Source organism: Sciurus vulgaris (assembly GCF_902686455.1).
Source record: "Sciurus vulgaris genome assembly, chromosome: 5".
Lineage (NCBI taxonomy): Eukaryota > Metazoa > Chordata > Mammalia > Rodentia > Sciuridae > Sciurus > Sciurus vulgaris.
The window spans coordinates 114417643-114433855 of NC_136465.1; the positions used below are offsets into that span (position 1 = coordinate 114417643).

The 16213-nt window shown below is 54.2% G+C and overlaps 1 protein-coding gene across 2 annotated transcripts; it reads left to right on the forward strand.

The window, feature by feature from the left end:
- Positions 1-772: 772 nt before the first annotated feature.
- TAMALIN (trafficking regulator and scaffold protein tamalin) lies at positions 773-15803 on the forward strand. Of its 2 annotated transcripts, none has more exons than XM_079142478.1 (8): positions 773-1120; positions 3100-3149; positions 5289-5343; positions 5432-5534; positions 6784-6877; positions 6973-7039; positions 7243-7309; positions 14986-15803. In XM_079142478.1, exons 1-8 carry the CDS (start codon positions 869-871, stop codon positions 15483-15485), a joined length of 1188 nt encoding a protein of 395 aa, XP_078998604.1. In that variant the 5' UTR covers positions 773-868; the 3' UTR covers positions 15486-15803. The 2 variants fall into 2 exon arrangements, with proteins under 2 accessions (XP_078998604.1, XP_078998603.1); XM_079142477.1 differs by lacking the exon at positions 14986-15803 and adding an exon at positions 7981-9192 and having other exon boundaries at positions 779-1120.
- The last annotated feature ends 410 nt before the right edge of the window (positions 15804-16213 follow it).

The window sequence follows — 16213 nt, forward strand, 5'->3', positions numbered from 1 at the left end:
CAGAAAATGACTGTGCACAGCCCCATCCAACTCTGAGCCCCCGCTCTGCTTGGGCACATCCCCAGTCCCATGAGTCAACCTCGAAGTAAGGATCTGTCTACTGGGAAAGGGGCACCTGAGCTCCAGCATCCTGAACTGAGGACAGATTTATCCAGCAGAGACCACCGAGGGGAGACCCCATAATTAAGTCTCCTGTTTTCAGGTTTTCCAGTTTCCCTCTCTCCTTACACATGAGAAGGGGAGACAGCATCTTTTAGAGCTTCTGCGATAGCGTTGAAAAGGAGAAATTCTGGGTCCTCGCACACTCTGAGGTCTTCGGCTCAGTAGTTCAGGGATGTCTACTTCCTCCTCCTTTGGGGACCACATTACCCTCCTGCAGAGCCTCGGTGCCTCTCTCCCCTGGCTGGTCTCCTGCCGGAGACCCTGGATTTCGCCAAATCTTTCCCCCAAACTTCCTTAAAGGGAACCCCTACTGTGCCACCTCTCCTTGAATCATTAAAGCCATCCATTCCCAAATTTCAAATCTCATGCAATACCTCCTCACAGACGCCGCTCCAGGTATTGCGAATACCCCGGCCCAACCCCCCCTCCCCTCAGCTGCTAGTTTTCCCCACATTGAACTCTGGTCTCCCAGTTTCCCAGTACCTCCAGCCGTCGGATGCTGTGGGCGGGGCTCCAGGGCAGCGGCCCCCCCCGGTGGGCGGAGCCTATCGCACTGGGGGCGAGGCCACTGAGGACCGCTTCCCTCCCGCTCCCGAGCCTATAAAGGGAGGCCACACGCGGCCCGCTCGGCTGGCATCCTTCAGCCGCCGCCAGCTTCCCGGAGTGGAGCGACCGCCGCCTCGGAGGGGCGCTCAGCGCCGGAGCCATGACCCTCCGCCGACTCAGAAAGCTGCAGCAGAAAGAGGAGGCAGCGGCCGCCCCGGACCCCGCCGCCGGGATTCCGGACTCGGAAGTCGCTCCCGCCGCTCCGGCCCCGACCCCGACCTCGGTCCCCCCTGCTGCAGCCGCCACCCCTGGACCCACCGGGGACGAACTGTATGCGGCGCTGGAAGACTATCACCCTGCCGAGCTGTACCGCGCGCTCGCGGTGTCCGGGGGCACTCTGCCCCGCCGAAAGGTGCGTCCCCCTCGATCCCTGCGCCCCCAGCCTCAGTATCTCGCAGTGTACCTTCCTCAGGGCTCAGCGCCTGCTGACCCCCGCACCATTCTTTCCTTGTGGTCCACTGAGTCCTGCGCCTTCCACCCTCGCTGACCCGGATCGACTCCCCTCGGTTCTCCATAAAGCACAAACCTCCCCCACCCGCGGCCCCCGCTGCTCTGAAGACTGTGGCCCCCGCCTCAGTGCCGCCCCCTGTCTCGTTGGCTCTCAACTCCACTCCCCACGCGCCGCCGCCCCATCTCCTCCTTCTATCCTGCCCTGACTCCTCCCAAGCATCCCCTTTCTCCGTCTAGCTCCATCTGGTTGCTGTCCCCTCCCCCAGGTCCCGCCTCCTGGTGTCCAGGTGTCTCGAAGCCCCCAGGACTCCCTGGGTCCGGGCTTCTCCTCTGCTTGCCGCAAGTGGGTGAGGATGGGGCCCCACTGCTCGCCTCAGACAAGTTGAGGGTCCTAGAGCCCTGAGTAAGAGACCGGGGCTGGGGCCGCGCCGCTTGAGTTCATACGCCGAGGAAGTGCGTGGGGCGTCGCGGACCCCGGAGGGCACACCCTTCCGAGGGGGCGCCGGGATTACTGGGCTCTGGCCTGCGTCTGAGGTGCGGGGTGCCAGGGCACTGCTCCCAGAACTTCAGCCGGGACCGGACGCGGTGGGAGGGGTCGCTGGGCGCCCGCGGGGCAGGAAGGATGCGGGCCGCGCCCGCCCTCTGCGTCTCCCCCTCCGTGAGGCCCTTCCTCTGGTTCAAGGGGACCTGAGCACTCGGAGGCAGAGACCCAAGACTCAGGTTAAAGAGAAGGGACGGTGGCCTTTCCCCATGCAGTCCCCCTCCTCCTCCCCTATCCCCCAGCTCCCCCACACAATGAACAGCTTGTTGAGAATTTGCATTTTATGAAAATCGGGTTGAAAGACAAAGGGGTCTCTCTGTGCTGCCCAGTCCTTCCTTGTTAGCCCGTTTGGGAAGTGTCCCCACCCATAAGGCTAATCTTTGGTTCTGAAGAAAGAGGGCCCCCTTCTCTTCCTTGCCTTGGGGCAACTTGGAGGCAGGGTTAACCAGAGCACAGATCTGGAAAGCCCTGGGCTATTTTGGCACGTGGGGAAAGGGCTGGAACCAGATGGGTCTTCCATCTTCCAAAATATTAGGGAGGGAGAGAATAATTTATCAAGGACCCTGAAGATGCAAGGAATCTTCAACTTTGTCATCTCTTCACCCCAGAAGAACCCTAGATTTCTCTCCTTAAGTATAGTGAGACTTACAAGTTTGACATCTACATTTTTTTTTTTTTTTGTCCCAGAAAGTAAGAAACCCAGGTGTAGCTGAGCACACTGGCCACCTTCAGCTGGGATCCACAACTGGTCCCTGAAACAGCCTTTACTCTAGGAGACTAGGCACTTCTGTCCCTCACTTAGCCTTCCTCGGATTAGAATCACCAGCTCTCCAGGCCTGGGCTTCTTACATTAATTCTTCTATGCCACTGTCTGTGGCAGAAAAATTAAATGGAAGATCAGACTGGCCTAGGGTTCCCTGGAGTGCCTTGATAGGGGAGCACTGGGGCCCCTGTATTTCTTAGAATCCCATTGAGGAAGAGCCCCTGCTTCGACTTTCCTAATCTGGAAGGCCTGAACCCCTACAGACATGTACCCCCCCAGCACTGGAAACCCTTCTAGAGTCATGGCCACCACGCTATAGCCTGGAAATCAGCAGGAGACCTAGATGTATAGACCCAGGAGGACAGTTGTGTCCCTGCAGTCCCAGGTGTGGAGATGATACTAATAGTTGCAAATAATTAAACCAAGAACAAAGCAGGTGTGGAGTTGGGAAGACATAAGCAACAAGAAGTGGAATGCTGTGTCCCAAACTGGAGGGACATCCCAGAGTGGAGCTCTTCACATCTGCTCAAAAACAGCCCCCCTCTCACCTGTCTTTCCTGACTGTCTTCCCACCTAGGGCTCAGGATTCCGCTGGAAGAATCTCAGCCAGAGTCCTGAACAGCAGCGGTGAGTCACCACCACCACCCTAACCCCAGCCCCTGCTATGGTCCAAAAGAATGAGGTGCTGGGGTGGTAGGCAGGGGGAAGCACGATACAGCATCTCAGCCCAGCCCTGGGGAGCATTCTCTTACTCTTAGGCATGGCTTTCCCACTGGGAATGCGGGGCAGGTGGGGGTGTGGGCTGAGTGAAGGGGTGGCAGAGAAAGGAGGCAGGGACTTTTGAGTCATTAGGTACTCCTCAGCCCACCCCCAGTCCCTGCCAATTACCCCTCCCTGGAGAGATGAGATCTGGATGATGGGTGGGGGAAGTAGGGGTAATGTCCTAAGCCATGATTCCAGGACTTCCCTGAAGTTGCCTGGTCCAACAAGCCCAGTGGGGTTCCAGCCTGTGACAGCTCTTTAGGGAGAACTTAAGGTGTGGTGCTCACCACAGGGCCTGGGAGCACATATTTTCCCTTCTCTGTCCATGTCCCATCCCTATTTGAGTCTTGATTTCTCTGAAATGGATCAGCAAATTATGGTCTACTGATCAGACTGGCCTGTTTGGCCCTTGACCTAAGAATTCTCTCTCTCTCTCTCTCTCTCTCTCTCTCTCTCTCTCTCTCTCTCTCTCTCTCTCTCTCTCTCTCCATATATATATATAATTTTTTTTTTTTTGAGGCCAACCTTAGCAACTTAGCAAGGCTTCAAGCAACTTAGTGAGACCCTGTCTCAAAAAATAAAAGGGCTGGGGATTTTGCCTAATTGGTAGAGTGCCCCTGGGTTCAATCACTGGTACTAAAAAAAATAAATAAATAAAAAGTTCTTTCCAGTTCTAGGAATTGAACCCAGGGCTTCATGCATGCTAGGCAAGCACTCTGTCGCTGTAACTTTAGCCAGCCCCCCGCCCCACACCGGCCCTTTTTATTTTGAGTCAGGGTCTCACTAAGTTGCCCAGGCTGGCCTCAAATTTGAGATCCTCCAGTCTCAGCCTTTCAAGTAGCTGGAATTACAGGCATGTGCCATAGTGCTCAAATCATTTTTCAAAAATTAATCAATTTGTGTGTGTGTGTGTGTGTGTGTGTGTGTGTGTGTGTGTGTGATACTGGAGATTAAATCCAGGGGTGTTTTACCACTGAGCCATACTCCCAGCTCTTTCAAATTTTTATTTTGAGACAGGGTCTCACTAAGTTGCCAAGGCTGGCCTTGAACTTGGCCTCATCCTCCTGAGTCACTGGGATTATAGATATATACTACCCAGCTCATTTTCGTGTTTTTAAGGTGTTGTAAAAATAAAATAAAGAACAATATATGACAGAGGCCATATGGGGCCCACAAAGAAAGCCTAAAATATTTACCATCTGTCCCTTTGCAGTTAAAGTTCACCAGACCTTCCAGAAACCCAGAGAGCCAGATGTAGAACTTCAGAACCCCTGCCCCTGCCTCAGTACACACAGGGGGAAAGACCTGTCCTTCAGGGTGAGGGCTCAGATGGGAGCTGGCAGGCGGAGGTGCAGTCTTGAGGGAAATAATCTGGGGCCTGCACTCTACAGACTTGAAGGGACCTCCCGAAGCTGCTTTAACTCTGCCTCTGGCTGGCTGGAAGGAAGGGGGCGGGGATGGGCAGAGGAAACTCTGGGCTCCCCCAGAAGGCCAGGACCTGGAGTGGCTCCAGACCATTGTGTCCAGCGGGCAGTCCTTCAGTGCGGGAAGGGGCGGCCTCAGGCTCCCCTCCCCCAGCCCCTCACATCTGGTGGGCTGGCCCCACCGCAGCTGGGAGGAGCAGCTGTGGTCTGTGCTTGCCTCGTGACTGGCCTCTGGGGGTGGGGCTGTTCTTTCCCCAAAGCCTCTGTGGAGCTGGAGGAGGCTCCAGGCTGGGGCGAATTTGGGGCCTCAGCTTGTCAGTGAGTGATATTTGGAGCTCACTAGAAGACTGGTGTGTAGTTGGCCCCACTGAGGCCAGCCATTGCCAGTGCCTCCTCCCCACATGTAGATCCATGAGGGCAATTGATTTAGATCTGGAAAGGACATTCCAAATATCGGTGATGACAGTGAGCTGTCACAGGAGATGTCCTAGACCAGACTCCTGCCTCCTTGGAGACCTGAGGTATGACGCTGCCACAGTCCTTTTAATCCTAATAGTCTTGATTCTGGTGTTTCCTGCAGGAAAGTTCTGACTTTGGAGAAGGAGGATAACCAGACTTTCGGCTTTGAGATCCAGGTGAGAAAAGCTGGGTACAGAGGGGTGACAGTCAGGAGGCGGGTCTGAGGGGTGTGTGGACCTATCTATCTGGCCTTATTTGTTACAGACTTATGGCCTTCACCACCGAGAAGAGCAGCGTGTAGAGATGGTGACCTTTGTCTGCCGAGTTCATGAGTCCAGCCCTGCCCAGCTGGCTGGACTTACACCAGGTGGGACGTGAGCCCAAGACACAGGCTCTGAGAGTGGGTATGACCTTACTCCTAGGGAGAGGGATGAGAAATTGCTCCTGAAATCAGTCCTCCTTCCTCTTCCTACTTGGAGAAGACCAAAAATAGAATTCAGGTTTGGGAGCCAGGCAAAATTTGTCATTTACTGTGTGATCTTGTGTAGTCCCATCTGCAAAATGGGGGTAATAATATGTCCACCCATCACAGTGTGGCGCGGGATTCCCTGGGCACAGAGCCAGGACCTGGTAAGTGGTGGCTGTTGCTGCGGGGCTACCAGCTGCTTCCTCTTGGCAGCCTGGCAATCCAACATGGGCAGAAGCTGGGGAGAGGCAACATTCCACAGGATCTGCTTGACATGGGGTCAGGGCCTACCCTGTCCCAATCTGACTCAAGTCTGGAGCACCTATGTCTGTCCTCTAACAAGAAAATGATGTCTCTAGTAGGAGACCCTTGAGATCGGGCAGAATCCCCAGGTCCCAGAAAGGGGCAGCCTTGGACTGCATGAATTGACTCTACCTGCCCCATTCTGTCAGTATTTTTGTCCCTTACCTCATCGTTTACTTACTAGCAGCCCTTGGACAACTTTGCAAAGTAGTTTCTCACCCACTCTCCCACGTGGTCATCCTTGGGGCAGTTCCAGCAGGGTTCCATACTCCCTTTTTACTGATGAGAAAGGAGCCCTTAAAGATCCTGGGGTCAGAACCTCTGCAGTGGCACTGGGTAACAGAAGCTGAGACCTCTCATGCCTGGGGCCACTGTTGGTTCCCAGTTGGATGCAACTAATTCTGCCTTTATTTTTAATCTACTTTATTTTTATCTACTTCTTCTGGATGCTACTTTTTCTTTCCTGTCTCAACTGGGTCTCACTCCAGGCTAAACAGAAATAACCAACTCAAGGGGCAGCCCAGGGCCCTGGAAGGGCTCAGCCTTTGGGGACAGAACTTCTGAGGGTGTTGGGTGTGTGAGAGCTTTGCCCCTTTGAGATTCCAGGCACCTAGGCTAGGGTGCTGGGCCTGGACAAGCTCCTGCTCACTATGGAGGGAAGAATGACTGTGATTTTGTGATTATGTGTTTTCGATGGGGTAAAACAGATACCCAAGAGGTCTCCCCAAAGCAGTAAAGGAGGTGGGGGAAAGGAGTTCAGGGGTATCACCCTTCTCCTTTCTGGCCAGGATAGAATTCTTCCCTCGTGCCCTGTGATGCAGATGCTTACCACCTCTCTGCCTGGCAGGGGACACCATTGCCAGTGTCAATGGCCTGAATGTGGAAGGCATCCGGCATCGGGAGATCGTTGACATCATCAAGGCGTCTGGCAACATTCTCAGGTATGCATAGGCAAAATGCCCAGTTCCTGAGCTTAACCTCCCATGTTTTCTCAGCCTGTGGGGCTCACTCAACCTTTGGTTCTCCAACCCCTCAGACTAGAAACTCTGTATGGGACATCAATTCGGAAGGCGGAACTGGAGGCTCGTTTGCAGTACCTGAAGGTGAGGAACCCGGAGGACATCCGGCCTCCATTGTCCACTTCCCAAGCCCCTGCCCTTCAGGCCCCACTGGTTTAGGGGTTCATTCAGCCCTCTGAATCTCTTTTAACCTTAAGGTTTCTTCAGTCTACTCCCTGACCTGTCTACTCCCCTGTCCTGCTGGTTTACTGCTAGCTCCTGACAGTGGGGCATGTTGTGTCTTGCAGCAAACCCTGTATGAGAAGTGGGGAGAATACAGGTCCCTTATGGTTCAGGAACAGCGACTGGTGCATGGTAAGTAGACTGGGTATGTGAAGGACCACCTGCTGCCCTTCACAAACCCAGGTCTGTGCTTCCCCCTCAGAACCAATGAGCTACTCCCCGCTCCAAAGTAAAGAAGGGTTTGTTTAGCGACTACTTTGAGTACCATACTGCCCTGGGCTGATGCACACATATCTTGTTATTCTCCCAATACCAGTATTAGTATCACCTCCATATTCCACACAAACACACCCAGCCTCAAAGAGCTTATTTAGCTGGGCATAGTGGCACATGCCTGTAATCCCAGTGGTTCAGGAGGCTGAGGCAGTAGGATTGGGAGTTCAAAGCCAGCCTCAGCAACTTAGCAAGACCCTGTCTAAAAAATAATAATAATTTTTTTTAAAAAGGGGTAGGAATGTGGTTCAGTGGTTGGGTGTTCCTGGATTCAATCCCTGGTTCCAAAAAGAGCTTATTTAAATCTTGTTTGTGACCCTGGTGTCATAAGTGGTCCTCATAAGGCTTTGAGTTTGTAATTGCTCTTGTACAGATAAGGGAAATTGGGGTTCTCAGTTGAGACTTGCGGGAGCCACCTAGATAGTCAATAGAAGGAACTGGATTTCCCACCTGCCCCACCCCCAACCTGTAGCAAAGTATGCTTTGGCCCCACGCCTTAAGGCCGTCCCTCATGTTTTCTGTCCTGGTAGGCCTGGTGGTCAAAGACCCAAGCATCTATGACACCTTGGAGTCCGTGCGCTCCTGCCTCTACGGTGCAGGCCTGCTCCCGGGCTCCCTGCCCTTCGGGCCTCTGCTTGCTGTGCCTGGGGGTCCTCGCGGGGGCACCCGTCAGGCCGGGGGCAATGCTGACGACGCTGTCTACCACACCTGCTTCTTTGGGGGCACCAGCACCGCGTCCCGGGCTCTGCCGTCCCCGCCGCCCCCCACGCGCGCCCCTGACCAGTGCACCGTGGAGGCGCCGACCTTGGTGCCCTGCCCTGGGCCGCGGGCCACGCTGAGCCGCAGCGCCAGCGTTCGGTGCGCCGGCCCGGGTGGGGGTGGCGGTGGGGGTGCGCCGGGCGCCCTCTGGACTGAGGCTCGGGAGCAGGCTCTGTGTGGCCCTGGCCTGCGCAAAACCAAGTACCGCAGCTTCCGCAGGCGACTGCTCAAGTTCATTCCTGGACTCAACCGCTCCCTGGAGGAGGAGGAGAGCCAGCTGTAGGGGCGGGGGTGGGTGGGGGTGGTATTTATTTATTTATTCGTAACAGCCAGTGCATAAAATAGGGGGTGGGTAGTGCTGGGCCCAAAGGACCCCAGGAGCCCAGAGCAACGGGAGAGGGTCCTTGCTAGTCCTGGCCAGCCTGATCGATTCTTGGCTTCCCTCTGCGAAGCAAGTGGGGAGCCCAGGCCCCTTCTCCCTTAAACCACAGTAGGAGTCAGGACAGGAGGAGAACAAGCATTCAAGGTTGGGAGAGGTTTGGGGACCAAAGATGGGCGTGTTATCCTCCAGTCTGGGTCAGTAGTGCCTTGTGGGGTGTCCAGGAAAACTCCTCCACCTGATTGGGGGTCCCTGTCCCATGAAGCCCTCTCCTCAGCTTTACTTGCTCCCTGTCCCCTTACCTTGGGGAGAAGTGTCCCTGGGTGGGTCATTCCCCTACCCTACATACTATTCCAGTAAACCAGTGGGCCCTGAGGGGGCAAGGTGCTGGTCCCCTCCCTCTGGTTTGACCCCTAAGGGCTTGGCTCCTCCCAAGGGCCTATAACTAAGTTGGGTCCTGCCAGGAGGGGGTCCTGGGTTCTGTGCCCCTTGGGGAACAGAAATGGTCTTGTTCAGGTGGGGTGGGGACAGCTCAGACTGCTCCCACCATTTTGCATATGTTGCTTCTGAACCACAAATTGTATAAAATTGACTGTTTTTTGCATCTGTGTCAGTGTGGTGACTGCCTGAGGGGGAGGACTGGGCCCGCAAGCTCTGACTCCATCGAGCACCCCCCCACTCACTCACACTCTCTCTCTCTCTCTCTCTCTCTCTCTCTCTCTCTCTCTCTCTCAAGCACTATATTTACATCTCATTTTCTTGCAGCCTGAAGCCAGAGAAATAGTCTGGGAGTTCTAACCTACATGCATGGGCCTGAGCAGGGCCCGCACCCTCTTTAGAACTTGGGCTGTACTCTAAGTGCCTCTTGATCTTCCCTTCCCAGTACCCACAACAGCTGTGTCTAAAGCCCTCACTGTCCCTGAATCCTGTGTGAATGCTTGCTTCCCTTTTCTTCCCAGCTCTTCAAGTCTCCCTGGAGGGACAGAAGCCAAATCAGCTGAGGACTTAGCCATATCCACCCAGCAGCCTGTCTGGCCAGTCACTGTTCACCCTATTTTTCTAAAGCTCCCCAGTGGGAAGCCATACTTGAAAAAGGAGACTCTAACTCCTGTGCTATAGTGTCTGACCCTTGCTTGTCCCATTTTCTATCTTGTCTCCCCCTCTTGCTCCCTGCTGTGGCACTGGATGGTGGCTGGCCCTGGCTTCAGACCCTTTCCTCTGCCCTGGCTCTTCCCAAGGCTGACCCCCCTGGTCCCGGGCTCTGCCTCATAAGGTCTTCCCACCCAGTCAAGCATGCAGTCGCCCTCCTCTGTGATACAGCCCTGTTTTATTTCCATCACAGTACACATCGCCATCCGACTGTCTTGGTTCTGACGGATTCTGCTTTTTGCCTGCCCTGCCCACCCATTAGGTTGTATGCTCCTTGCCGCAGGGCCCAGGGAACTGTTTCTGTCTGAACCACTGCTTTATTCTTACCCAATCCTAGCACACAGTAGGCCCTCAATACAGTACACCAGAACATCTCCAAGAGGTGGTCACCACCTTCTTTGAGGTGATCCAGGGCAAGTGTCCAAGGGACACACAGCAAGATAGCAACGGAACAGGGCCTGGGGCTTACGACTCCAGCTCCCGTGCCCCTCCCTGATAGTAACCAGCAGGCAAGTGTGGCTTCAAGAGAGATCTGAGTGGACCCGCCCGGGGCCAGGCCACCTCCCATCGGCTCCCTCCTGCCCCACAGTGCTTGCCTCCTGTATGGGTTCCCCGCTGCTGCTTTTCTCTCAGCCATCCTTCTCCACGCAGCAGTCAGGGTAGTGTTTTTAAAAAGAAAATCACAACCCTCTGCCTAAAATCCATTATGGCTTCCTCTGAAATAAAAGAGTAATCAAACATTTTGCCATGGCCTATCCATAACATGTCCCTCTGAGCAGATTACAAAAGGCATCCCTTTCTCTTGGCTAACAGCAGCCATACAGACCCCAACGATTTGACAAATGGCAAACTTTGAGAAGTGCCCAGCCTCTGCAACTACATTGGGATACCCTGCATGAGACCTTCCAGGATCTGGTGTCTGCCTCTCCCTCAATTTTAAATACTTTCTTTTTCCATGTCACTTATTTATTAATAGATTTATTTTTTGGTATCCAGGGATTGAACCCAGGAATGCTTTACCACTGAGCTACAGCCCCAGCCCTTTTTGTTTTGAGACAGGGCCTTGCTAAGTTACCAAGGCTGGCCTTGAACTTGTGATGCTCATACCTCAGCCTCCCAAGTCACTGGGATTTCAGGCGTGCGCCACCACGCTGGGTTTCCACAGCACTTACTGTTGAGCTGCATTATTCTTCTTGCTCCTATGCCTCTAATGTGCCAGTCTTGCTCCTGCCTCTGGTCTAGCCTTACTGTTGTCTGCCAGAGCACTCTTTCAAGATGATTCCTCATCCTCAGGTCTCAGCTTAACATGATCTAGTCCGAGAGGATTCCCTGATCTTATCTGACCTCATTCCCTGCCCCTATTACTTATGATCTCAAGTATCCCACTTTTTTCTTTATAGTACTTTCTTTCAATTGAGAAATATACCAACATCTTTTGTTGCCTTTTGCCTGGTGAGTCAGGACCCCCAGCCTTGTTTGAAGTCCTACCTCCAGGGCCTAACCCAGAGCTTGTCCATAGCAGGTGCTCAGTAACCCTACTGAATGAGTGAATGCCTTGGGGCTAACCCTGTGCAGGGGTAACCACCACCTCCCCACCTCAGCCCTGAAAGGGGGTGGCCCCGCTATGCCCCATCTGCAGCTGGCATCTGTGGGTCCCTCCTGTGAAATCCCTCTGAGGCAGGGTGGTGACTCCAGACGGGCACCTGCACCTGGTTGTCCTATTCTCCCTGGTCCTGAGAAGGGAAGACATTTGATGAAGAAAATGGAGCTTCCCCAAGCTCCATGTTTGCACAGCTGCTCTGCAGCCAGGACAAACACCATCTCTGGGCTCAGGTGGAAGGGAGGGGCCCCACACCTTTGTTCCCAGGGCCCTGGGCTGCCAGGAGACCAGCTGCCTGGCACAGCCTAGCACCTTACTTGGAATGGGGGCTCAGGGACCTCCCCGGCTTCCTCTTCCCCAGGCGATTGCTAGCCTGTCTCCCACAGCCTGTCCCCACCCCACGCTGCGCAGCTGGCCTTGAGAGAGATGTCAGGACCCCTGAGCCAAGCTGCTGGGGGCTCCTGGCTGCCTGTGCACACCTAGGGGAGGAGGACGTGGTCTAGGGCGGAGCCAGATCCCACCTCTCCGTGGATGGCATGACGGCACCCGCACAGCAGCCTCCTGACGTGTAGGTGGATGACAGGGAGTGACTAATGTGCGAGCTGTGATGCTAAAAATTAACCCAGGGATCGTGTTTGGCGGAGGGGTGGGGGTGGAGAGGAAAGGAGCAGGGACTCTTAATATTGTGTGGCCGGTATTCCCCCTGCCCTGCTTCCCTCCCTCCCCTCCCACCTTCTGCTCCTCTCAAGGCCTCAGGGGACTTTGGGGGAGCCCTTCCCCCATCCCAGGCAGGGTCCCCCAAAATTCCAGGGAGAAAAGTGGACTCCACTCCAGGTCTTGTATGGGGTGAGGACATGGCCCTATAGATGAGGCGCTGGTCTGAGGTCCCCACAGAGCCCTGCATCTACCCCATCTCCCCAGCAGAATGGCTTTGTGCCCCTGATTCCCTGGTTCTCTCCCCTCCACCTGGACCAAGGGTGGTGGGAAAGCAACAGCCAGGGCACAGAGACAAGGGCAGGTTCCCAGCAGCAGGCTGGGTCCACAGGCAGTGCTGGGTGGCAGCTGAGCAGAGAGAAAGGATCGGGGCCTGTCTCCCAGAGCACCTGCATGCATCCCTCACTTCACAGTGTGTCTGACAGCTGTGTATCACTGGTCCCATTTTACAGATGAAGAAACGGAATGAGAGGGCTTATGGTAGCAGGTACCTGGCAGAGCCAGGTTCCTCTCATGTCTGTCTCAACAGCCTAGAGTGGAAAGAAAGAAGGCTTCCTGAGGAAAGGGGTGTGAGGACAGGGTCACAGAGATGGTGAGGAAGGAGTGGAACCTGTAAGGTAGAACTTGTAGAAGAGAAGCAGGGGTGTAGAAGGCATATGAAAGATAGGATCTAAAGGAACAGGGTCTCAGACTGCCAGACTGCAAAAGGGAGAGGGAGTCAGGTCTGGAGGGTTCAAGGTTCCAGGAATGGGGGTACTGTCCTATAGAAAAGTGAGAACATTTCCATCAGAGTGAAGGGAGAGGGAAGGCTTCTCAGGACTTGGTTCTGAGGGATCATAAAAATGACTTGGACTCCATAAAGGACTTTGTAGGCCATGTCAAAAGGCACATTTAGAAGTGACCCCATGAATACAAGTGTTTTCCCTGGAGACCAAACCAGAGAACCTGAGCTGGATGGCAGGAGGAGGAGAAGAGGTATGATAGTGGGAAGTCCATTCTGCTCACCAGTCAGCTGCTCATGAAACTGGGGAAGTGAGGGAGACTGTGGGATTCCCCAAAGTCAAGAGAGACGTCAGGCTGTCTGGTCAGGAGGTTCCTGGTCCCGCATTGACAGGTGGATGGAATGACCTTACGGAGGAAGTGGTGGGCTCAGAGAAGTGAGAGACAAAGGGACATGGCACTGTGGAGAGGGCAGGGGGACAGAGGAGGGCTCCTCAACAGAGCATAATACCAGAAGAGATGATATGCTGGATAGTAGAGCTGGGGGTGCTGGCCCCTGGTGGTGACCTCAGAACACTGCACCTCTCGGAGCCCTGACCACACAGGATGGAGAGGGGCAGAACTGGAACATCCTCTCTCCCTCCTTAGAGCCGCCCCTTCAACCCTTCCTCAGCGCTGATGTGACTTTTTACAGAACTGAACCTTGTCTGACACTCTCTGCACTTTCCCATCAGATCTGGTCCCCAGTGCCTCTCATCACCTCCCATTGTGGGCTTCCAAGGTGGGAACCCTATCCCCTTCACCTTTTGACATGTGCTGGCATGAGGGCCTGGCACCAAGTGGGCATTCAAACAGCTTAGACTGAAGGCAGACATGTCTGAGTGAATGAATGAACAATATGTTCAAAACATGGAACTTAAGTGATTTCAACTGACATATTTCTCTGGGTAGAACCCTGCGTGGTCTGAAAACTTGTGGGTGGGGGTGGGGAAAAGGTTGAAGCACACTCACTAAATGACCAGACACTGGAATTTTTGCTGTAAGGAGACCTAAACCTCAGTGAATCTTCCCTTCCTGGGCTTCGGCCTTTCAGGAGAGAACGTGCAAATTTATACAAAAAGCAAAAATTATGCAAATGTTGCCTCTGGGTCTCTTTCACCACTGCTCCCCAGCAGACTCACTTAGGGCTCCCTCACAGCTGTTCTGGTCCTCAGCCTCTCAGAGTGATACCCCCTCAGGCCACAGCACACCTAGTCCTCCAAATTTCATTCTAATTGAAAGACTTGGTCAAATCCCACTTTCTAGCCAGGTGCAATGGCATATGCCTATAATCCCAGCTACTAGAGAGGCAGAAGGATCACTTTTGAGGCCTGCCTTGGCCACTTAGTGAAACCCTGTCTCAAAAAATAAAAAGGGCTGCGGATGTAGCTCAGTGGTAGAGTGTCACACAACAGAAAACGCTCCAAAGCCAGGTGCTACTCAGAAGGCTGGGGCAGGAGGATCCTTTGAGACCAAGAGCTTGAGGCCCTGGTTTCCATCCTTAGCACTGCAAAAAGCAGAAAGAAGAAGTAAGAGAGAACATAAGTACTCTGGGTGCTTCAGAGAAGTACCTCCCCAGAAAAACCTTGTGACTCCAAACACTGACAGAACTCAGCCACCCTGAGGTAGTGTCTTCCCAGGACATATGGGACCCTTGCCTTCACAGGCTGAAATCACTCTCTGCTCCCTAGTATCAGCTTCGTATGGGTGGTGGCTTACAGACTGGGAGGTTTGGGAGGGTGGGGACACATCTGTGACAGGGGACCCGCGGGCTGGCTGGGTGCAATGAGTGCTCAGAGGTGGGGTGCGGGGAGAGGAGGTACTAAAACACACAACGGGCCAGGCTGCCCCTTAGGGATTTCCGTCTAGACCAACATGGTGGTGCTGGGGGTGGAGTCCATGAGCAGCTTGGGAGGCTGCAGGGCTGGATTCAGGTGTCACTCCAGTGGAGTTGGCTGGACACTTCCCTCTCCACCATCTCCTACCCTCTCCCTCCTCTAGGTTGAAAGGCTGACGGCTGAACTGCAAAGACAGCTTCCTGGGGGGCGCAGCCTCCCAGGAGCTGGATGGGGGTGGACATGGGGACTCTGAGTTGTGTTTTGCTGGGAGCTGGGAGGGAAGCAGGTGGCAGCGCCTGAGTGAGTAACCGCCTCCCCGGAGTAACAAATCTCTCAGCCTCAGGAAGTCCCAGAGACATGGTGCACCCCCTCCCGTCGCCCACGCCGGGACCTTCTCTTGCACGCCCACCAGCTCCGCACCTCCAGCTCCGCCTCCCGCAGCACACGCACCGCGCCCCCGCGCGTCGGACTCCTTCGCTAGAGTCAACGCCATCCCAGCTACAACCTAGCCTGAGGCTCCTCCTTTGGTCCCTGGCCCAGCCCACCTGCCGCCCCTCTAACACCGCTCCCCGCAAGTCGCAGTCCCAGAGCTCTGCTCCTGGCTCTGAGGGTCAGCCTCTCGCTCCAGGGCCTGGCCTGCGGGGGGCGTGGCCCGGGCCGGCTCTCGGAGCTGTGGTACGTCGTCGCCCTCTACTGGCAGACTCGGGCACTGCCTTCCCGTCACCCGATCCGTGGATGACTCTCAGCTCTTCCTTGATCGCTGGGCCACATCTCTTCTTTTCTAGACGTGATACTGGGAGGACTGAATATGTAGATGTGGCTTCTTATCCCAGCTAGGTCACAGGCTCCCTGTGGGAGAGTCGAGGCTTCCTGGGGCTCAGCTTTTTTCTCTGTGAAATGGCATCATGAAGACTAACTGCTAAACAATGAAGGTAGACTTCATAAACCAAAAAGCAGCATCTGAATATGAAGCTACTTGTTATAAATGTTAAAGATGCCTTCCGGGGGAGGGGAGATGATCTTTCTCTCTGCCCCTGGACCACAGTGGGAGGAGAGGCATAGTTCACTCCCGGAGGTCATCTCATGATGTATGGCCTACAGTTTGTTTTCTATGCGTATAAATATTCATATTTTAATACAATGGTGGCCATTTGTATTAAATGTTGTTTTGTATCCTGTCTTTTTTCCTCCAAGTGCATAACTTGAGATTAAAAGCCTGAATTCTAGAGTCAGGCACTCTGGGATTCAAGTGCTTCCACTGTGAATTTATCTTTCCATCTTGGAGCAGACGCATAATCTCTACCTGTCTCAGCCACAGTTTTCTCATCTGCACCATGGTGGTCATGCCAGGAATACTCACTTCACATGTCAGCACGGTGCATACCCACTGATGTCACTGTACTGAGCAGGACTATTCCCCAGCCACCTGATCCTTGGGGTCTGCATGGTGTTCTTCCTCATGTGTCATAATGGTAAGAAAGCAGCTGTAGGTCATTACTTCTTCAACCTGGCTCTCTTCCCAGCATTGCTCTTTTGTTGTTGTTGTTCTTTTTTAGATATGCATG